Genomic DNA, 24,415 nt, shown 5'->3' with positions numbered 1-24,415 from the left:
GTATCTAATTTGCTTAATTACGAAATTATAAAAGTTTACTATGTAAGTATGTCAATAATAACTAAGGCTTTGCTCGTATTATAACATGAAAATAATTTATGTATTTGACCGGATGTTGGTTTGTCAATATCTAATACTTAATATTTATGTAAAACATATCACAGTTCAACTATTTAATTTAACTTTTGGATATTTTGATATAAAGATGTGAACGTTCTAGTTTTTTCATATTTTCAGAAACAAATTGTTCTCCAACCGCATCGAGTATCAATCCATAATGAAATTAATAGAAATGAAGAAGAATCGAAAAGAAAAACAGATACAAAGAATATTAATGAACCTTTAAATACTGCTAACAAGACTGGTGGCGTGCAAACTTCTGATTATAAAATAAACTTAGTCCAGGTAACTTATTAGCTAATAATTTTTACTTTAAAACTGGATCCATTTACTTAATATTTTTAATTTTTTTTTTAGGATATTGGTAACCCAATTTTTTTGAAAATGATTTGTACAAACAATTGCAATAAAAAAACGTTATAAAAAAATCATTAAATACAAAAACATAGTTTAAAGAGGAAAGTCAAACAATATTTAATGTACAATTATTCTGTATTTATTTACAATAAAAAAATATTTACAAATAAAATGGCAACAATTTATTTAACGAGGCACACCGTATGCTGCGGCAGGCTTTGCTTGAGGTAAAAATCCAAAACTACTCGAACTCAATGACCCACTTGACTGACCGCCGCTTGAAGAAGACGGTAAACCATAGTTGTATGACGGACCTGACACTGATAATGACGATGACGACGATGATGATGAGGATGATAATGATGACAGTGAACTTTGAGAAATTGAAGATGATTGCTGACTAGATCCTAAGTTCAGTGGAGAATTGTGTACGAAAGATAAAATTTCTACACTAGGTTTCGCGTTTTCTAAAGAAACTCCCGAAACTAGTGATAAATAACCAGCATCTTTGGCTGATGAGTGTTCGTTATCTTTTATAATGTCTTGTACACGTGACACTACTACGTCGTCCAAGGCGTCTCTGTGGACTTGCGCTTGCTGTCCACTGTATTGATTAGAGTCAGCTTGATAGCTTGATAGACCAGAGTTTAGAGATTGACTTGGAGCTGACTGCTGGTATGAATAGCCCTGTGAAATTTGTTGAGATTGAATTTGGATGGGGGCTGGTTGTGGCTGGGCTTGGATTTGCAATTGGGGCTGGGGAATTATAGCGGGAAGTGGTTGTATCAATTGGGGTACTCCATATGAAGTACTGGGTGGGGAGATGGGCTGTTGGAAGACGGGTAATGGTTGGGGGGCAATAGGTTGGGGCTGAGGAGCAATAGGTTGTGGTTGGAATATTGGCTGCTGGAAAATTGGTTGCGGAAGGGGCGCAATGGGTTGTGGTTGAGGAATTAAAGCCGGAAGGGGCCTGATTGGTTGAAATTGAGGAACACCGTATGACTGACTAGGTTGGGATATGATAGGTAAAGGCTGAGGTTGAAGTGGTCTAAATTGAGGAGCGGGTTGCGGAAGTGGTTGAGGATAAGAGGGCAAGGGTTGAGGTGCAGGTCTTGCTATCGGTTGGTATACTTGTTGGGGTTGGGAAATGAAAATAGGTTGGGGCGCAGGCTGGATTTGTGCAGGTCTTGCGATGGGTGCTGGGTAGCTGTAGCCGATGGTGTTGTATTGATTTTGTGAAGAACCTTGGCTGGCGAATTGAGAACCTTGTTGCGAATAGTTAATAACAGGCGCACTGGGAGCTGGGCGTGGTATGTGGTAGGGTGCTTCAGCCACGACAGCCCCAATCAGCGACAATAAAACCACCTGGAAAGAAAAAAAAACTATTTATAAACTTATTTATATTAATTAATAATAGCCCTATATTTATATTGTATTATTTAACCTGCACATATTCATATAACCAGTTAAATGATCAAATCTGACACACATCCAAAGATACGACAAATGTATTACTAATTTACTATTTAAATAGGCGGAAAGTTGGTCACGGTTTGTATTGACACCTAACGTTAGTTTTCACTTTCGATCGCAGTCACTCACCGCGTTCCTCATGTTTGGTCTCCTAAATGAGTGTGCGATGGAAACAGGCTCATCTCCTCTTTATAATGTCCACCTCTACATCAACTGAGATAGCGTTGCACAAACCCCGTTAGACTTGTCGGCTACTAGTTTAAGAAGATATTAAAAACACAATGTATTGTTATATAGTAAGAGCCTTTTATCGCTTCTATTCTATGGACTATGTACTTTTTTATAACAATGATTGTTTTTTTTTTTTAATTTGCATATCGGATTAGTAAAAGAAATCCAGTAATGAGACAATTTAAGTTTTACGAATAATCTTATATTAAAAATTTTAATATTTTCGCTTGAGATGTTTGAACCATCGTAAACAAAGCGTACAATGTAATGTATAACAACGAATTCAAATATTTCAGGTTTTATATTCTAATTTTATATTGTTTATTAAATTGGCCATGAGAGTATCCTTGCTTAGCGGAAGCTTCTGAGATGTCCTAAATACTAAGCATTTTAGATTTTAGAAATAATTTTAAAAAAGTGTTAAATGTTGATGATAACTTTTTTTAAAATTTTAGTATTAACATTTGGGAATGTTACTATTTCTGCCTACTCCGCGAGGAATTCAAGGAAATTATAATTCTAGAAAGAGATTTTAAGAAGTAGTATTTCAAAAGTTAGTATTTCAAAAGTAAACTAACCTTATTTTTACATAATGTCAGCTAATTCGTAAATACACAAAACAGTCTCAACACTCAAAACAAATAAAATTAGAGATTTTTCTCTATTTACTTATCACATATACCTACATATGCGTACGTAACAACACGTTGCTGATGTTGACAAGTTAGTTCATGATGACCACTCGTAAGTTTATTCTAAATTCCGAATTACATTACTAAAAAAATATTTGCAAAAATGAATATAATTTACTAAATTTGTGGCAGAAGTACTAGATTAGAATATTTAAATATTAATTAATTTAATGCATTTTAATATTCCTAATTAATTTCTCAGTATGGTAAATTCAATATTTTCTTTTCTTTGCTGGTCCTACTAAAAAACTCATAAAGTTTTTGAATTATGCTATTTATTTGCTATAAATATCATATTTACACAGACAAAGCCAGGGCCCTCTGATACTATATAATAAAACAAACTACTGTACTACTATTATTTCGCATTAACTCGTCATTATCGTATAATACAAACACTCCTGACCTTCAGAACAAGCAACAGTACACATCTATTGATTAATCCCAAAATTTCTCAACAAAACTTAGTAAAGGAAGCTGATAAATACACAAAGAAACAAAAAGCTAGTTTTATACAGGCGCTTTCCTCTATTTTATTTGAATTTAGATGAAATTCGTAATCATATGTGAATAGAGGCTAAAATCGTTTAAATACAACTTAGCAAGTCAAAGGTTGCAAACAATGAGGTAAGAGTGAAATTTGAGCGACACACGGTCACAATTTGCACCTTTGTGTACTCCCAACTTGAATGTCGTAAGTCAGATTCTTAGATAATAATTCACTTCTGAATACTATTGAGTGTTTCAAAATTTTTCTCTAAAGTGCAAATTATAATAAATATACCGCCATTGGACGCAGGTTACGTTTCTATTCATCAAGGTTGAATTAGCATCTGTTAAAAGTGATAAAAATCTCTCGTTTGTTTCCTTAAAAAGTTACAGTAGTTAAAGTCTACTGCCCTACTGCCAGTCATTATATTTCTACTAGTCAGTAGAAATATAATGACTGGCAGTAGATTTAAATATACAGTACTAGCGGCCCGCTCGCGGTTTCACCCGCGTGAACTATGTTATTATTAATTTCTGTCTCCATGGCTACGTCCTAGTGACGTCCATGCAAAATTTGAGACTCCTAGCATTTGTAGTAACGAAGTTTCATACAAACTTTCGACCCCAAAAACAACCCCTTAGAAGTCGAATATTGCAAATTCCCGTCTTAGCGAGCACCTACGTCCTATAAGTAACTCCTATGCAAAATTTGAGATTTCTAGTACATGTAGTTTCTGAGATTTCGTGATGAGTGTGTGACCTTTCGATTTTATATATATAGACTAGCGGCCCGCTCGCGGTTTCACCCGCGTGAACTATGTTATTATTAATTTCTGTCTCCATGACTACGTCCTAGTGACGTCTATGCAAAATTTAAGACTCCTAGCATTTGTTGTAACGAAGTTTCATACAAACTTATGACCCCAAAAACAACCCCTTAGAAGTCGAATATTGCAAATTCCCGTCTTAGCGAGCACCTACGTCCTATAAGTAACTCCTATGCAAAATTTGAGATTCCTAGCACATGTAGTTTCTGAGATTTCGTGATGAGTGAGTGACCTTTCGATTTTATATATATAGATTACTAGCGACCTGCCCTCGGCTTCGCCTGCGTGAACTACGTTATTATTAATTTCTGTCTCCATGAGTACCTACGTCCTATAAGTGACGTCCATGCAAAATTTGAGACTCCTAGCATTTGTAGTAACGAAGTTTCATACAAACTTTCAACCCCAAAAACAACCCCTTAGAAGTCGAATATTGCAAATTCCCGTCTTAGCGAGCACCTACGTCCTATAAGTAACTCCTATGCAAAATTTCAGATTCCTAGCACTTGTAGTTTCTGAGATATCGTGATGAGTGAGTGACCTTTCGATTTTATATATATAGAAAAGCTTAGAGCGAAAAGTTTAATATTATCTTTTTACACCGTCGCTTGTCGCGTTAACGTCGTCGTCGTGAAAATGATTGACCAAATACGAATAATACGCCTTGAAATGCAAATTAAAGAAATGTTTACATTCATTTATTTTTAATTCTGTAATTTATTTGGACAAAATATATGAAGCAGCTTTGGCTTAGCTTTCATTTAATATTAACATAATTATCAAAAATAAGCCACATACTCGTAGATTGCCTGTATTTTTAATTGATTATCTATATTTTCCTATATTAATTTTAGTTTAGTTTATAAAAATAAATTGTTTGTTATTCCTATTTTAATAACATTTAATTCGACAAAAATCCTCGTGTATATAAATATTGAGATATCTAGTAAACCAAATAAAACTCCACAAGTATTTAAAAATGATTTATTCAAAACACTTTTCCTACTAACTTAAAATTAGGTTAAAACATCAATATAATATGCATATTCAAATTTCTAATCGATAAATTAATTTAACTTTAACTGTATCTTTATTGGGCAAGATGTTTCTTTTCGTTTAAAAATCTAATTTTAACCCATTAATAGATAATAAGTGGTGATCGAAGAACTCTTAAGAGCTCATTATATTTCAATCGATAGTACTGGGTACAAATTCCATAAACAAAAAAAAACTATATTAAAAATATAGGTACTATTCTGTAGTACGTTTTCATAAAATTAAGTACGAATATAACGAACATCTAAGTAATGTCTCTAACAATATGTAATAGTTATACAAAATTTAATCAACGATATTAATTTAGATGAAGTTAATTTTTTTTAGGTTCCCGCTCTATCCCGCACCTATCAGGGTAGCCAGGCGCAACTTTTTATCGAATATTGGAGGCTATTTACGTGTTCAGTGGCGGAACTCAATCTCACACTTTACCTCTTCACTAGAGCGAGGAAAATAAAAATATTAAATAATTCGTTTCCTCCAGCGGGAATCGAAGCCACGACCCTAACCTCAAAATGAAAGTTCTTAACATAGCATTATTATAATTATTTGATATAAGCATACAAGGCTGTTTGACTTGAGACGTGAAGAGCTTAGTGTATGAAATGCTGTTCATGATAATATATAATAATTAATTTCAATATAATTATATGGAGGCCGGTTGTGGCGCAGGGGCCCGAGCATATGACTGTAACAACGACAGGTGGTGGGTTCGATTCCCACTTGACTTAATAATTTTGATCTGGTAACAAGGCAAAGCACGGCGTTGAGTTCCACCATTCAACACGAAAATTCGATGAAAAAAGGGGGAACGGAGTGTCTTAGTACTAGTTTTCTTCTGCGTACCCTGCTCTGTGCGGGATACAGCGTGATGCTAAAAAAATAAAACTAATTACTAATTATCTCGTATTTCTCTTATGTTGTGTACAAAGTACTCGTACGTGCATTAACTTTCGACAGCATTACGCGTGGCTGGCGTAACTGATTGTTAACTAAATGATGTTTCAAATTCAAATCTTACCCATATTCAGATTTCAACCCAGAACCCCAGATACTGACAGCAGTACATTAACTAAAAAGGCTGTCTTGGCGTAGTAAAACAATAAAAATGTGCATGTATTTTTTGTTGTTACGATATCTAGTCTTATTATCATGAAGTGGTAGATTTGGCTGGATGCGCTAATCTTAAGAACTAATGGTTAGAATTTAGAGAATACTTTTGTCCTGGATAGTCCGTCTATTGAGAAAGGCTTATATTAGGATTAATATTATATTACGCTATGATCAATGGGAGTGGAGTAACGTAAGTTTTCTATATTACAAGTAAGTACGTAGAACATAATAAATTAGAACACAAATAGAAATCAGTGTATTCAATAAACAATTATGAAGTTTAAGCAGGCGAAACCTCGGAAGGGTCGCTAGCATATACATACATTTATTGCCACCATTTAAAACGCGATGTCTGTAAATTAAGTGATAAATAGAGAAAATGTCTAAACACTATAATGCCTTTGAATGCTCTGTTAAGTGGGTTAAGAGTGAAGGTGACAAAAAAACTAAATACATATACACAGTCAATATAAAATTTAAATTAAATAATAACATTAGGTTTTTTTGCGACACTAGTATTCTTTGTAATGGGGTAATCTCGGACTGGGGGTGGCGGAAGCTTGCCCCCTTTCATTTCCGCGTCGCGCTGCATCCGTTTAGCCACAATACGCTGGTGAGTCCTCTTCATCTCTAAGATTTCTTTCATTTCTTCTTTATCTTCATCCTATAAATAGATCGTGTCGTGACGTGATGTCACGTTGTTATTTTTTTTAAAGTTTTTTATAAGTTAATGTTTTGTGCGCATATATCAATTCTTGATATGATATTTATTAAATGTATAAACTAAATAACAAGCAATTTTTACTTTAACAATTTTTAATATTTTAAAAAAATCATCTAAAACCTAAATCTACTACTACCTACTACTTGCCAAATCAATACTACTTGCCTTCTGATTAATTCTAAGAACAAGAGCTCTTTTCCCACTGGCCATTGGTTGGCTGTACGCCAGAAGCTGTTTCAACCTTTGAGCTGGTGGCACACCTCTTTCTACCACCAGTACTATGCGGGCCCACTGCCGTTGCCATTCGTTTCTGGTCTCCGCAATTTTCTGATACGTGTTTCCCATCATGGCGATTAACATGTTTACTAGTAATATCGCCACTATTATCATATAAATTACGAATAGCAGCTGGAAATATAAAATATATAAATAATGTTATATAATGTTATACAAGCTGCTGTTACATAAGCTACTACTAATATTTTAATTTCTTCGCTTCGCTTCGGTAAGAAAGTAAAGCGCGGCGTTAAATTCCACCGCCCAACATACAGCATCTCGAAAATTCGTGAGAAAATGGAGAATGATGCTATATGCCGAATACAGCGAGAAACTAAAAACAAATTATATAATATGAAATATATCTGTCAGTTCTCGCGAAACCATCTACCATGCTTATTAGCACAATGCTAAAATAAAAACTGTATTTTAAAACACTTCCATATAAGGGTCATAATCAGAAAAAGTGACCATTTTGTGTCTTTTCTTGTCCCGCTACTTTGAATGCGTTTTAAAAATACAATTTTAAAGATAGCTTAAATATTTTGCCATTTAAGATAAATTTACTTATTAACTTAAAGATTTTTGTAATATTTTAAATGTATTATGGCTAATAATAGTATTTTTTGTTAGTTGCAAAAATCCTTTCAAAATGCTTCCATACAATTTTTCGTGTCCCATTCACCACTTTACTTTTTAAAAATAGATTTGTTACGAATATTTATGGTTTTATTTGATTTCAGATGTGTTTATATTACTTTACATTATGCATAATATTAAATAGAACTACTTTTATTGATATATTATTTAGTAAATAGTATATATTAGTTAAGTAAGTTTGTCCCAAAATATTGTCTTTTTGTTACTCAGGGCTAGTAACGTACAATTAAATTATGAACGCAATTATTTTGAATGATATTTAATATTATTTTTTATTGTGGCACCATAATTCTTAAAGTCAATGCTGTCGTAACTACAACCAGTAGTGTTCTCGCAGCAGTTGAGGGGTTCAAATGTTTTAGAGGGAATGCGTGAAATTACATCTCAGGGTTATAAACGGCTTTTGGTAAGTATTCTATAATTTCGTTTTCTTGTTTATGTTATTTGCGTCTTTTTACAAAATCTCAAAAAAGAACTTCAGTGCTTGCACATGCAACACGTGGCTTATGAGCAAATATTTAAAAAGGTTAGAATTTCTCAGATTTTATTCTCAATTTTGTTATATTTCGTTACGTAACGGAACTGAGAAAATATGAAGCCTAGTTCATAATTACGTTACCATAGGAAGATTATGTATATAAAAAAAAAATGCTGGCATATGAAAAAAATAATTAGTGACTTTTGATAACGTGAAGTAACCAAAAATAATGATTTTTAAGTTTTTTGTCTGTTTGCTTGTTTGTTTAATGTGTTTGTGCACGCTTATCTCAGAACGGCTTAACCGATTTAGTTAATAACATTTTTTTATTCTTCCTGAAATTAGTTGTGATTTTGTAATTTTTTTTTCTCTGGAGATAGTGCATTAATAAATATGTAGCTCAAGCGGGTGAGGCTTTTATTTAAAAACAAATAGGTTCTGTACTAGACAATATACATGAAATATTATTAAATACCTATTGATAACTATTTTTTATTTTCAGTAAGCGTCATGGCTCCTATGTCAAATGCTGATAGACAAAAAAGATATAGAGAACGTCTTAAACAGACCAATCCTATTAATGAAGATATGCGAAATAAACACTTACAAAGAATTCAACTTAATTCCCGTGATAACGACTCAAATTTTGATATATTTTAAAGTGGGTTTAATTTTATCATTAACTTTGTGATTTCTAACTAGAAATATAAGTTTATTACGTTACGAACTAGCGTTATTATATAGTTAATATTGTCACTTTGTTATGTTTTCTTACATTTATAATCTATTAATTCAACGATTGAATCTTTAAAATTTTAATTTGTGTCTCATTAAATAAAAAAAACCAATAGTTTTATTCATATAATATTCTTATTTTGTTGTGTATAATGCCTTATAACATCAGTTTCGTAACAAACATTATCAGTATTGTTACTTATCAGTTACGTTACGAATTCGAAAATGTCCACTTTTCTGATTATGACCCATAAATTAGACTGTTAGTTTGAAACAAAGATTTAAAAAAGATTTACAAATAGAACTTTAGCTTTGACCTTTATATAAGATTTTAAAAAAATATTAATTAGGATCAATTATTTCATATAAAAAATATTGTTTTAAGCATAAATAAAGTATCTTTAAAAAAAAGGGCAAATATAACTAGGATTGTCACAAGACCACTTGCCGTAACAACCTCTCCAAAGGGCTCTTCAATGGTTGTTATTTACTCGTTCTATAAGAATACTTGACTTCACAAAAATGACAATGCGCATGGAGTTATAATTCTAGTGACCTATTATTATCTTTTTGGTAAAGTTTATACGTTTGTGTATTTGTATGTGAAAAAGATGTAGAGTTTGACCATTAATCTCTTTGCATAAAACAGTTAATCTATTCTAACTAAATACATTTATAAATAAAATTTAGTACAAAAGATATTATAAAACGTAAAACACAAAATATAGAATTATGAAACAAACCGAAATATCAAATCATTTTCACGCTGGATCCCGCACATACCAAGATAGGCAGAGGGAACCCTAATTTTTAGGGGCGCCTAATTTTTCGAGCCATAGCGGGTTGAGTGACGAAGCTTGAAGCTTTACCTTTGCAGCAATTTCATGATCCGTCCGTTCAAACGCACCAAAGTAATCAGAGAAAGAAGTCAGGGACATGAGAAACATCGCCATGATACTCTCCATTGGCGACGGCATGGGGTTCGATATGGAGTCGTCCACGCCCTCTGGCGTATTTGGATTGTCAAATGATAAGAAAATTACGTAGTATGCTAAAATAAGTTTTTAATATGAGTTATATTATATTTACACTTATATCGTAGGTTATACATTGTACATACGTGCTTTTTCCCGCATACGAGTATAACATGAAAAGGAGAGAAATCCTAGTGTTAAAGCCCTCTATTTTATCTACTTTTCGCACTAAATTTCATTGTGTAAGAGATATTGCGGAACTAAACGCAGCGCTCTATTAACAGGGCGAGGAAATAAAAAAATCTCCTATAGTCAGACAGGCAGTCATATGTAGTTTTATGATAAATAATTATTTACCTTGAGAAAATCCCATAACAAATACTAAATAGATACAGACAAATCTTAACAGATCTCCCATCACCATTCTGTATATCATTACTACGAAAGGACCAACTGTTTTGAATCCTCTGTAATAAATAAATGTGTTATAATTTTATATATGTATAAAATAAATTTATTATATTATATTCGCATATTAGTAATTTTACTGTAATATACATATTCATATATTTATATGAATATGTATATTTTAATAAACATTAATTATGTCAATAAGCTGTCATAACATAGAACAACAAGATTATCAACGTTGATTTTAATTATAATATTCTAATTTCATGAATGATTAGATGCGTAAACAGCTTTAAATAAAATCAAGATGTAACATAAATATGAAAAATTGCAAAGATTCAAATAATCCAGCAATTTGCATATCTAAATAAAATAATTATTATCAAAATATTAGCACTGGTATCGAGGCAAAGCGCGGCGTTGACTTTCGGAGCTCAACTAAAAAACTCAAAATTCAGCGGAAAAAGGGCAACGGAGTGTGTTAACACTAGTTTCTTTCTGCCTAGCCCGCTATGAGCAGATACAACATGACACTTTACAAAAATATAATAATATTAAAATATTAAAATTAATATAAATAAATATTTAACTATAGTAAACAAATTAAGCACATACCGACAAAAGAATAAAAAGTAAGGTGCCGTTGTAAGCATAATAATGACGGCCAAGTGGTCCTCCTCCTCATCAGCGCACCACAGACGTAGCGTCGGCAACGCGATCATCAGTAGACATGAGAATAAAAACATCACTCTGGAACAATTGTACTTTTAAATTAAATTTCAGTTTTAATAAAAATATATTTTTTTTGTTGTGTTTAGTAAGTAAGTTATCTAAGTGTCTAGAGATATTTTGTCTTCAATTATATTTTCTATTTCTTTTTATATAAAACTGAAACGTATTTTTTTAGCTAGGCTATTTTTAGTTACAAGTTAGAAGTTCCTTCTACCTAAGTGAAGCTATAAAAACCTAATAATAACTAACATTATTTTATGTATTTGTCTAAATTAGATATTATTATAGACTACAGGTTCATATACATGTGCCAAATATATTTTTTTTATAGTGTTAGTATTAAATCAACGGCACATTAAAATTTCCCATGAGATTATTTAATTTAGATCAGCATGGGTTTATCAAAATAATGTGATTTTTTGTATTTATATTCCAGTATCTATAGGTTTGTATTTTATATAACTTACCTGGATGGAACTGTGCTCAGGTTTTCAATGAACATTTTTATGCCTAAAAATCTAGCTTCGCGTAAGGCAGCTCCTATGTACGCCAAAGCGCCTACCCACAATAATAATTCAGCACCTATACGTACCTGAAATATATAATAAATAGCTTCATGCTTTTTCTCGCATATTAGCAAAGAGGAAACCTAGAACTAAGACACGTACACGAAGTTAAATGGCAGAGATCAACGACGCAACTTGTCTTACCAAAGCGATGAAATTAATATAATGCCTTTCCTCGAGTAAGAATCGACACCACTGAAACGCTGTCTCGCTATGCCACAAGGGTCTCACAAATTAGTAATTTAATAACATTTTATTATGAAACCGATATCTATTTTTCTTAATATAACGAAATGTTAATTTTCTTTTCTTACCACGGAAAATTTCGAAGCAATAACTAAAACCATTTTAAAATATTGACCCTGGATGAAACTTACTTTGGCTTGCCAAGTTTCAAAGTTCATCAACCTACACTCTTCGGTGAGATCCTCCCACCAACCCTCTACATCATTTTCTTTAGGAGCTTCAGTTGCTATAAATAAAGATTATTTTTATATTTCATTAAAATTTTACGTTGTTTTAATTGAGTTGGCTGTTATAAGATATTTCAGAAATAACACGAGCAATGGATAAACTAAAAAAATGGTGTAGAAAATGCTTAAATGAATGATGTAGGTATAATGTTAACTCATCTGTAGAGTTTTTTATAAACTTTCCGCTACCCAAAAATAAAAATGAAATAATTAAATTATTATTTGACAAGAGAAATTTAAGTGTTATTATTATTACAAAATATTTTTTAACTTTAATGTTGACGTATATTTTATTTTATATTTGTTTATATTAACCAAATATATATATATATATATAAAATAAGATAAAGCCTTGATATCGATGAATTGAATAAAAAAAATTGTCGCATTATATTTGAGTAAAATGAAAACGTATTTTTTTAGTACGAGTAAATGCAATATCTTCTAATGTTATTTCAGAGTAAATCTGAACTTACGTTAAAAGATACTGCTGTTTTTTAGTTAAATAAAAATAAATATCGAAATATAGACAAATATAGATAGAACAGATTCATTCTTTTAAATAAGTCATATTGTTAGTGTTAGTCCTAAGTTATTAACATCGTTAGAGTTTTGATACAAAGAAAAATTTTAAATTGCAATTTTTAAAAATATGTATTAATGATTAACTAATTGTTCCTATAAGTAACGTACGCTTCTCTTTTTCCTTCGGATGACTTTTGAACCGACTACAATGAACAGATTTTGTCGCATTGAAAACTTCCACAGAACCTGGATCAAAATCTATGCTAGACTTCGATCCTGGAAGCGTACAATTTTCTAAAACACGATTTTCTGAAAAAATATATTTTTAAGGCCTTAATCTAAAAAAAACACAATACCTACAGCAAATTACATTTGATATTTATAATAAATATTTACGTGGTGATTATATAATCACCATAATTTAAAAAAATTTGGCCGCTCTGGTAGATTGACAATATCTCAAAAATGGTCGTAAATTGGGGAACGGAGTGTCCTAGCACTTTGTTCCCTCTACTTGGCTTTTTATATGTTAAAAAAACAATAAACAAAACAATATAAATCACAACTGCTTACCCACATCCGGCAGTTCTGTATCATTACCAGAGCCAATTGTAGTGTTGGCGACTGTAGCATTCAAAGAACGATCAGGCGGCCCCGGACGTAGAGTAAAACACACGAGAGAAACGAGGAAGTAACAAAAGAATAAGAAAAACTGTCGATAGAAGCGAAATTTGACGAACGTATTCCACTTTGTCTTTAGTAAATCTATCAACATGCCCTCTAATAATTCGAGATGTTCATCTTTTTCCTATAAGAAAAAAAAATACTAAATGTTAAATTTTTTGAGCGATAATAGAAAGGCAAGAAGTACGAAATTATATGAGATTTCCAAATAGTATATTTCGTGAAGTAGTTTAAAATAATATTTTGGAACACTGAGACCATCTTCATACTTTTTATTTGTCAAAATGAGCACCCAACGTTCCTTTATACTGGGTGGTCACACAAGGCCTGGTAGTATTTTTTTAACTTACTTAAGTATCACCAATAAACCTTAAATAAAAACATTTTATCAATCCTAAGAATGAATACTTACTCCAAACACAACCAAATTCAAAGCGGAATCTTTGCTTATTAACCCAGTTTCCGTGTCAATGGTATCAACTTGTCCTAACGGGTAAGCAGCACAAGTAGTTGCACCTATTTGCCAATATATTTCTCTCTCAATATTTAAAATATGAAAAAACAGTTCCACTCGAGCCAACTTGGCAGCGAGAGTTAAAGGTGTTAAGTTCTGAACATTGCGAATGTTTAATGATGCTCCAACTTCGTACGCCATATCAAAAGTGCTCTAAAACATTAGGTTAAATGAACATAAACTAGATTCTGAACTAACTTCATCAGTTAGTATGAAAACATCTAATGCATATTTTATCCTAATAAACCTGTAATAATATAATTCGTTAATATTTCCTGGCAATAGTGTTAGTTAAATTAAATGGAATCTACTTTTAAACTAATTCAAATATATTTGTTATCTATGGAATTCTTCTTGTGAGATTTCAATCCATCATAGGTACCAACATACGAAGAATAATAATGCGGAAAAGCTCTTACTATTTTATCATAAATAATAAGCATATGCAACACAGTATTCCCATTAGTGTCTTGCTTGTCAGGATTAGCTCCCCGAGCTAGGATCAGCCTGTAACATTCCTCTTGGCCTAAACAGGCTGCGAAGCTTAATGGATATTCTCCCCAATACACGTATCTAGTAAAACATGCATGCATATTAATTTTTTTATTGTTTTCCATGTATTTTTAAATAATAAATATTGTAGTGGATTCTGCTGCCTGAGAGACCATAATCCTAAATTATCATAGATAATAGAATAGAGTGATACATCTCACTCACTTGTCACTCAGATAATATTTCTCGTTATAGTATTTTTTATAGCTTTACGCTATATTCCGCACATGGTAGGAAAAGGGAACCTAGTACTAGAATAATAGGAGCACCCCCATTCCATACTTATAATTATAATTTTAAATATAAGTGTTACATGGTACTACTTGAATATATTATTATCTTTTTTTATCCGTCGAAGTGTGTAAAATAACTCACATAACATCTTATAATAGTACGATATAAAAAAAGACAGCATACACAATTTAAATAAAAATATCTATAATATATATTAAATTTTAAAAGCGAAATTAAACTAACACAACTATGAAAAATTTAAAAAGTAGAATATGATAAAGAAAGAAGAAAAACCAAGAATAAATACAAACCCATCATAATTAGTATCTGGCTGTACATTCACCCATTCGTGATCAAATGAGTCTGTTCTTGAAGCTTTTTGGTCTTCCGGACACATGAAGTTTCCAAAGCACCGTTCGTGATAGTCAGCGCCGGCGTCCAGAAGAAATTTAACCATTGTAGGATCTTCATTTACTATTGTCATATGGAGAACACTCTCTCCTAGAAATTAATGTTTTTTTAAATTGCTGCGAAAATTTTACGTAAGTCTTTAAATTGATTGAGCTTATTATTATAAAATAATCTAACTTTCTATTAAGCTGATTTAGAATCGGTCTCGCATTCATTAGTTTAAAGTTACTAATGTTTATTTTTCTATAATCAAAATAGTTGATAACAACATTTTTTTTTATATTTGTATGATTAAGAACTAAAGTACCATATACTTTGGCTTCTGGCTTAAAAAACAATATTAGCTTTTAGTTAAAACACATTTAACCGCAATCTTTACTACTAAAATACAGAATGGAATCCAGAAAGAAATTCCTCCGTGTTTCATCCTAAATTGATGTCAGGCTTAAGTCAACATGTTTTTTTTTTATAGGAACAAAAATAAGTCCTGGGAGAAATAAGCCTACTAATCCAGGCTATAAACTAGACGAGCTCCAAATGTCATCCGATTCTATTTCCTTTTATTTTTTGTGAATGAATCATTTAATGAATATTCAAATACAAAAACTTTCATATTTATAACACTAAAATAAAAGATTAATTTTATGTCAACTTTTCCACAACAAAATGTCAAACGGGCGTTAATTTATACGGACGTCTAATACATCAATTTAAATGCTACAAGGCGGATTGTATAGTGTATAGGTTTCGAATTCGCAACAACATGAATAGAGTTTATAAAAAATGGGCGTTGCGATACACGGTCGATGGATTTGAATAGATTTTTTTTTTACTTAAATCATAATGGCGTAACTGTTATGGCAATAATAGTGAATGCATAAAGAACTACATATGTATTGTAACATGCAATTACTCATACTGTCAACAATACTCAATTTGTCGTATGTGCAAATGGAAGGGTCTAAATGTCCGCGGTGGTCACGAGGTCACATCTCACTTTGGGTTTTTTAACTTCACGCTGTATCACGTCTATAGCAGTTAACTGCGTGTTACATGATAAAAGTCATTTCTTGTTAACATTGGGCATGAGCGTGTGACTGCAAAAGCTATAAGTGTGTTCGATTCCCACTCGATTCCCGATTTTAAGAGCTCGATTCCCACATGAGGAAATGAAATATTTACTATTTTCATATTCACAATGGTTCCGCAGCGGATGGTGGACGGATGAGGCAGAGCGCAAGCGTAGAGTTCCACCACTCAACACGCAATGCCTAAAAATTCGACGGAGAGTAGTTCTCTACCAGACCTGTCTTAACTGCACTACAATCAACATGGCCGACGACTACCAACCCGAATATCGACACAAAGGAAACTATAGACCGATCTATATTCACTTAGCTTTTAAAAAAACCAAAACTTAAACAAGCAAAATGTACGAACAAGAAAGATACAGACGACTAAAGTCTATAGTGTAAGGCAACAAAAAAAATAGGTTCCCAGGTTCTCTCTGCCTACCCTCCTATGTGCATATATAAAGAAAAATTGAGATATAACTTCAAAACATTACAAGATATTGAAAAAAAATAATCGAACTAACTCCCTACGAATTAGAACTACTAAGCCCATGTGATTCGTTAAAATTAATATAATAAACAACCAACAAGGCCACGAGTTACGCAAGTTGTTTTGGCGTCATTTTGTCTATCATTTTATATATTATTTTATATATTATATTAAAAAACGATGTTATCTAAAACAATATGGATGATATGGGTATCGTGAAGCGTTAAATAATAAATCACTGCCAGTTCCCATTACCAACTTATCCGGTACTCTAGCAAATGAACACGAGAGAAACTATTAATTTGATAGAGTATATGATATGCTAGAGTGTATTGAATATGCGGACATTTTCTAGGCCAAATGTTAAATATGCGAAAAAATATATGAGAATATACCTTTATTGCTATATGTATGTATATTGATATATTATGCAGAATTTACTATTAGGCGTTAAAGAATAATGATTGCGCAAACAAGCATATATTCACTTAAAATTTGATATTTATGTCTGAGAATTATTGTTTTAAATAAAATACACATTTTAAGTAAAACGTAGAGTTTTTTAACTTAAAAATACGTAATAACAATATTTATATTTGACAGATTATAATTCGAAGAACTGCTCGAGAAAATTATTATTTTTTTTTGTTATGGTAACAAGAGCAAGAAAAGTAAAATAGCAATTGTAATATGGAGATGCTTGGGGAACAACTACCCTGGTCTGCTTACCTGCCTGTCTGCTATAAATGGGATACAGCATGAAGCTCAAAAAAACTATGGCAAAGAAAGAAAAGCTTGCAAAGAGTAGAGCTAGAGTAAAGAAAAGTTCTTAGGTGTCGAATTACAAGAAATAATCGCAGTAATAATTACATCACTTTAGATTTCATTCAACATCTTAATGATAGAGCATGACGATTTAAAAATTTAATTGGAAACAATGTTATTGATTGATTTGCTCTACCTACTCGCTACCTATTGATGTGGACAAGTAGGCCCGCGTTCAAAGGTCGTTGCGTAAAGTTCGTTAAAATGTCATCAATTGTGTAAGAAACTAAAGGCGGCCATCGACGGCCATGATTTTGAGGCTAAACCTAGTTGATAGTTTGCAAATTTTAACTAGTTTATGTCAAAAATCCGGCCGTTAAGAGGCCGTCGCAGGCGCAGCAGCACAAGGGTGTGACTGTAACGCGACGGTTGTGGGTTCGATCCCCGCTCGAGAAAGTGAAATATTTCCATTTCTTCGCTCTGGTATCGAGGCAAAGCCCGGCGTTGAGTTCTGCCACTCAACACGCTATGCCTCCAGAATTCGGTAGAAAGTGGAGAACGGAATGTCTTAACACCTTATTCATCCAGAGGATGTCCTGACAATGTGGGCATACGGGTACGCGACCCCGGATCCTCGAGCCGCCACTCTTACATCCTCATCCAGTCCGTAAGAATGGTGTCCTAACTCCCCCCCTTCCCCTCCTCCTTTCCTTAGCTCCCTCCTTTTACCTATCCTACCCCTTCTATTTTCCTCTCCCCCCGGTTTTTCCCCACAAAGGGGTTTTGGTGGTCAGACGGCAGTCGCTCCATGTAAAAAACCGGCATCCGCCGACATAATGAAAAGTCTCAGAAAGAAACTGGGTACGGCTAGGGCGTCGCCGCTAAACGACGCGCAGGCACATCGCCCTACACCTGCGATAAGTGGGCAAGGGCTACCGTGTCAAGTACGGGCACGGTTAAAGACGCGAGTACCCAGGCGGAAACTCCGCTTTGCAACGTGGAATATTGGCTCTCTAACCGGACGATGCAGGGAACTCGCAGATGTACTCATGAGACGTCGGGTCCAGTGTGCTTTCCTCCAGGAAACTCGCTGGAAGGGCAATAAGTCCCGTAACATCGGACAGGGTTACCGGCTTATATACACTGGGTCACCTTCAGGTAGAAACGGTGTAGCGGTAGTGCTTTCTGAAGAGCTTCAGAATGGGCTCCTTGAAGTCGACCGTCGCTCCGACCGCTTGATGCGAGTGAGGGTACTGATTGAGGGCGTTATCACAAACTTAATCAGTGCCTATGCTCCCCAGGCGGGATGTAGCGCGGCCGAAAAGGAGACATTCTGGGAGCAGTATGAAGGGGTGCTACTTGCTGTGCCGTCTACCGAATTGGTCTTAGTTGGGGGGGACTTGAACGGGCACGTCGGTAGGGCTGCTGAGCCGTATGAACGTGTTCACGGGGGTTTTGGGCACGGTCTTCGCAATGCAGAGGGAGAAAACATTCTGAGAACCTGTATTGCGTCTGATCTGGCCGTCGTGAATACGTTCTTCCAAAAGAATTCTCAGCACCTTATCACGTATAAGTGCGGGTCCCACTCAACTCAAATAGACTACCTATTGACCAGACGGTGTCATATGGGCAGGGTAACTAACTGTAAGGTCATTCCAGGCGAAAGCCTAACGGCCCAACATCGTCTTCTTGTCATGGACTTTAACGTCACTCCGAAGAAGAAAGTAGCCGAGAAACGTAGGCCTCGGATCAAGTGGTGGTTGCTGAATGGACCGATGCAGACCGACTTCCTGGCAGAGGTGAAAAGTCATAATCTTTCGACTAACACCGAGACTGCTCAGGATGCTTGGGATCGGGCTCAGTCGGCAATCATTGCGGCAGGCAGGCGAGTTCTTGGCGTTTCTAGGGGAGGACGTGTCATCGACAGGGAGACATGGTGGTGGAATGACGAGGTCCAGGAGGTGACTCGTGAAAAGAAGGCTGCCTTTAAGAAGTGGCAGGAATCCAACTCTCCTGAAGACAGACTGGAGTACACAGTAGATAAACGTGCCAGTAAAAGAGCTGTAGCCAGAGCCCGCAGTGAGAATTTGTCACCATTGTATGATAAACTTGAAACTGTGGAGGGGCAGAAGCTCATTTACAAACTGGCACGTTACCGGGATAAAGTGACGCAAGATATCGCAAAATGTCTTTGCGTCAGAGATTCCCAGGGCACGCTGCTCTGTAATCATGACTCTGTGAAGGAGAGGTGGAGAAGCTACTTCCAGGAGTTGCTGAATACTCAGCACCCATGCAGTCTTCATCACGACCCACCGCCTAACCTCGGACTTATTGCCCCAATAACCCTTGACGAAACACGTAATTGCCTTCGACGCATGAAGAACGGAAAAGCGGTGGGACCTGACGACATTCCGATCGAAGCGTGGAAATCGTTGGGCTCTCTTGGTGTGCTCATGCTTACTGACCTTTTTAACCATATCTTGAACACTGGTAAGATGCCGCATCAGTGGCGGCTTAGCTTTATTACCCCTATTTACAAGGGAAGGGGCAGTGTTCAAGATTGTGGTAGTTATAGGGGCATTAAGCTTATGAGTCATACCATGAAGCTCTTCGAGCGCATGATCGACCTCAGGCTCCGCCGAGAGTGTACTGTCTCTGAGTCTCAATATGGATTTCAGCCAGGATCGGGCACCATGGACGCCATTTTCGCCCTCAGAACTTTGATGGAGGCATACAGGGAAAAAGGGAGAGCTCTGCACGTGGCCTTTTTAGATCTGCAGAAGGCCTTTGACTGTGTGCCTCGTCAGTGTATCTGGTGGGCATTGCGATCCAAAGGGATCCCTGAGGCCTATATTGAGATTATCAGGGGCATGTACCACGATTCCGCTTCTATGGTTAGGACTGCTGTTGGCGACACTAGACCCTTCCCGATTACAGTGGCGGTTCACCAGGGCTCGGCTCTTAGTCCGTTCTTATTCAATGTAGTGCTCGACACTGTCTCGGCTCACATCCAGGACCAGCCTCCATGGCTGATGATGTATGCCGACGACATAGCACTCATTGCCGAGAACCGACTGACGCTGGAGCGTAAAGTGAACCTCTGGAAGGGTACGCTTGAGAACGGCGGTCTTAAACTAAATGTGTCGAAGACAGAGTACATGGCCTGCGGGAGCCGGGACTCGAGCACCATCCTTATAGGTCCTGAGCCAGCCGTTAAGTCGGAGAAGTTCAGGTACCTTGGATCCGTTATGCACGAGTCTGGAGGCATCGACCACGATGTCCATGGCCGGATAAGCGCTGCCTGGGCCAAATGGCGGGAGGTCACTGGTGTGGTCTGCGACCGCAGAATACCGCCCAAGCTCAAGGGGCTGATATACAAGAGCATCGTCCGACCGGTTCTTTTATACGGCAGCGAATGTTGGCCAGCACTATCTCGGCATACTCTGGAGCTTCACGTCACGGAAATGAAGATGCTGAGGTGGATGTGCGGCGTAACGCGGTCTGACCGCATACGCAACACATTCATTCGAGGTAGTCTTGGGGTCCGTGACGTAGCGGATAAGCTCCAAGAGCGCCGCTTGAGATGGTTTGGTCACGTTACGCGCCGGCCTAAGAACTATGTCGGACGCAAGTGCCTTGCTATACTAGTTCCTGGGGCGCGACCTCCCGGACGCCCAAGGAAGCGCTGGTTGGATGTCGTGATGCAGGACATGAGAGCCAATGGTCTAACCACCGAGGACGCAAAAGATCGTGCAAAGTGGAGTAGGTTAAGTAGGAAGGCAGACCCTGGTAACAGCCGGGATTAATGCCAGGAAGAAGAAGAAGAAGAAGGAATGTCTTAACACCTACAGGTTCCCTCTATCTACCTTGATGTGCGCGGGATACAGCGTTAAGCTATAAATTATTTCAAAAGTATGGTAATTTTTTATTGAGTAGGTATAAAACTTACCATAATATTCATCGCTCATATAAATATCGTTGATCAGTTTAGGATAAAATCTAAGCAACCTTTTAGCCAAATCTGCCAATAGGGATGTAGCGTTAAGTAAACATAAATGAAGAATTGTTTCACCTACAGCACCTCGTTCCTGTAATAATGTGTCAAATAACAAAAAATATATTATAATAAGTTTTAAAATTAAAATATAATTTTAAAACTAAATATTTTAAAATTAAAATAGTAAATTTTAAAATTAAAATAGACACCACGTATATTCTTAAAAGTTAAGCTTTGAAGTTTAGCATCTAGAAAGCAATGAGAATGAAACTTTCTTCAGCTATATTTAAGTAATTTTGTCTGTTATTTAACTTTACATTGAGAATATATTATATTAACTAAATCTAGGTACATTTACTAATACTATACAAGTGAATATAAAGCGAGCATTGATCTACATAACACCTTCCAGACGACGTGCCGGGACGCTTAAAAACAATCCATTGTTATAGCAAGTATTGTTATTCAATAGGTCATTCCCTAGTGGATAACTTGCTTAAACCCATTAAATAAAATTAAACACGTTCTTTCTATAATCTTTATCAGGAGTAAGTTAGTAATAGTAAATTGACAAGCAAGGCGAACAGAGAGCGAAATCATTTCTTATGCTATCTCTAATTTAGGTAGATATCTAAGAATTGCTATAAAAAAAATTATAAAGAAAAATTTTTTATAAATAAAGTAACTTTTCTCTAAGAAATGAGGATATTCTTTAAAAAACAAAATCATTGAATGCTCAGTTAATTACTTTTAAATCCCAACATAGTTCCCTGTAAGCGGAAGGTTTAGCGTCGTACTCCTCTTGTAGAACCGCTGGCCAATCCTTCTCGATGTCGAATTCTTCATCCGGATTTTCCATCCCACGCAAAGGTGGTAACTGGAAATAAAACAAATAATATCTTCTTTTATTATTATTATCTCTTTCATATAGGCTTTTTATTTAAAAACAAAAATATATTTTAATACATAGTATTTCAATGTACTTAGAAACATAATTGTACAAGTGAATTATCACTATTATAATAGGGATAACTCTCTCTCTCTCTTTATCTAACAATAAGAAATAGGGAAACAAATATTAAAAAAAAAATACATATCAAGCTATTACTTTAACGTGAACCACTTACCAGCTTGTGTCGAGATCTCTCTTTATTTCTCAGTAGAACCAGATGTGATATCGGTATGTATCGACCTTTGCCCTTATTATACAGAAAAGGTTCAACTTTAGTTTTTATAGCGTGATCGATCTCCGCATATTGCTTGTTCTGCACTGCCCTCTTCATCATATCCACAAGTAAGCCACCACCTAACAAGAAGTTATGTCTTTTGTATCTAAGTCAGTGGCTTTGGTCGAGAATGGTTATATTATTGTATGAAAAGCATGTAATCTCTATTTTATTTTGCAAGCTACAATTATTTATTAAGATTTTCATTTCTTTGATCTGATATCGGCGTTGAGATCTACCATTTAACTCAACACCTTAACAGGGAACCTAACCCTCTTCTCACCCTGTGTACGGGATACAGCATAAATCTGTGTCTAATAATTATTTTAACTTTAAAATGCATATAAATTTGTAAAGAATTAAAAACTTTTTTATACTTTACTTACTAAAATCACCTCTTTATCTTATTCAAATTTTAAACTTAATACCTATGTTACCTTGTTAAACTTAATAACGATGTTAAACAATGAAAATGTACGACTAACATAGTACTACAGTCTACAGTCCAATTATAATTATGCCTGAGCAATCCCTGAGGAGAAAACTGGCGAGCAGTATCGAATTTTCAAACGATAAACTGCTCTCGGCATTAGCAAATGTTAATTAGAGATAATTCTCTAATGAACAAATTAGTTTGAAATACAGTTTTTGGTATGTTGTAAAGATATATGGTAAAGATATTTAGTTTCTATCTTAGTATAAGATGTATATTAGGGAATTACGATACGTATCAGATATTATTTATTTAATGTGGAATGGATGCCATCGAATCAAGCGTCTCTTGTGTGAATAATTAAAAACTTCTTTGGCGGCGTGTATTGAGTGGTGGAACTCAACGGCCTTACCAGAGCAAATAAATGAAAATATTAACTAATCTCTCGAGTGAGAATCGAACCCACAACCCGTTACAGTCACACACTCGTGCCCCTACGCCACGACGAGTTCACTATTACGGACTATTGATAAGAAAAAAATATATAACCAATGCCAGTCTAACCTTTAACGTCGATAAGCTTATAGAGTTTTTGTTCTGATGTTCCAGCTTGCTTCTTAACTCCACTCGTCACGTTACTTTCTGTATTACCCATTTTCAAATAAAACCGTAAATTTGAGCTAAATGATATTTGATTTCCTATGCACTTATATACTTTTTAATACTAATAGTATATATTCGTTTTTACTTTCGAATTCCTATATAAGGTAAATGCATAGATATTCTTAAGGCCTTTTCGTATAGGAACTACCCAACCTTGGCGAGATCGACAAAGCGAGTTGGTTGCTATAACAATAGCGGCGCTATGAATAATCGAGCAAACAAGATTTCCTTCTAACCTCAATTTATAGCAAACCTGCAATTATATTTTATACTAACCTAACTTAAATATTCATTAGTTGGGAAATTCGAAGCAGAATATGTTTGTAGAATAATATTGTTTTTTTTTAAAATCAGGATTTGAACATGGTCCATGGTATGAATATTTCGGAAATCAATTGTTTTTCATATTATAAAAAATATATACGAAACATTATGTAAGGAATTTATTAATAAAACAATAA

At 34.8% G+C, this 24,415-nt stretch overlaps 2 protein-coding genes across 2 annotated transcripts; both read right to left on the bottom strand.

Moving 5' to 3' along the window:
- Positions 1 to 624: 624 nt before the first annotated feature.
- On the bottom strand, positions 625 to 2,091 carry LOC146534402 (uncharacterized). Its single transcript, XM_085193276.1, has 2 exons — positions 2,080 to 2,091; positions 625 to 1,842 (listed from the first exon to the last, which is right to left on the bottom strand). The coding sequence occupies exons 1-2, from the start codon at positions 2,089 to 2,091 to the stop codon at positions 664 to 666; spliced, it is 1,191 nt and encodes a 396-aa protein (XP_085049402.1). The 3' UTR covers positions 625 to 663.
- Positions 2,092 to 5,854: 3,763 nt separating this feature from the next.
- Positions 5,855 to 24,090, bottom strand: nan (transient receptor potential cation channel subfamily V member nanchung). The gene is made up of 16 exons (XM_085192809.1): positions 23,856 to 24,090; positions 22,760 to 22,938; positions 22,381 to 22,509; positions 21,585 to 21,723; positions 15,208 to 15,397; positions 14,530 to 14,683; positions 14,009 to 14,263; positions 13,486 to 13,720; positions 13,081 to 13,221; positions 12,292 to 12,386; positions 11,816 to 11,940; positions 11,232 to 11,366; positions 10,563 to 10,672; positions 10,101 to 10,282; positions 7,248 to 7,490; positions 5,855 to 7,022 (listed from the first exon to the last, which is right to left on the bottom strand). The coding sequence occupies exons 1-16, from the start codon at positions 23,944 to 23,946 to the stop codon at positions 6,840 to 6,842; spliced, it is 2,586 nt and encodes an 861-aa protein (XP_085048935.1). The 5' UTR covers positions 23,947 to 24,090; the 3' UTR covers positions 5,855 to 6,839.
- Between the last annotated feature and the right edge of the window lie 325 nt (positions 24,091 to 24,415).

The sequence above is a fragment of the Heliconius melpomene genome, chromosome 11 (genome assembly GCF_056956725.1).
Source record: "Heliconius melpomene rosina isolate 202511_hmr_F chromosome 11, ASM5695672v1, whole genome shotgun sequence".
Lineage (NCBI taxonomy): Eukaryota > Metazoa > Arthropoda > Insecta > Lepidoptera > Nymphalidae > Heliconius > Heliconius melpomene.
This window is presented reverse-complemented; position numbering and strand designations above follow the sequence as displayed.

Bases quoted from the DNA above. Each gene is read 5' to 3' on its own strand.
- nan (XM_085192809.1), bottom strand. From the start codon at position 23,946: ATGGGTAATACAGAAAGTAACGTGACGAGTGGAGTTAAGAAGCAAGCT. The intron at 14,684-15,207 runs GTTTGTATTTAT...ATGTTTTACTAG, and splicing joins CCAGATACTAATTATGATGG to ATACGTGTATTGGGGAGAAT. The intron at 14,264-14,529 runs GTAAGAGCTTTT...CTAATGTTTTAG, and splicing joins TTATTATTTATGATAAAATA to AGCACTTTTGATATGGCGTA.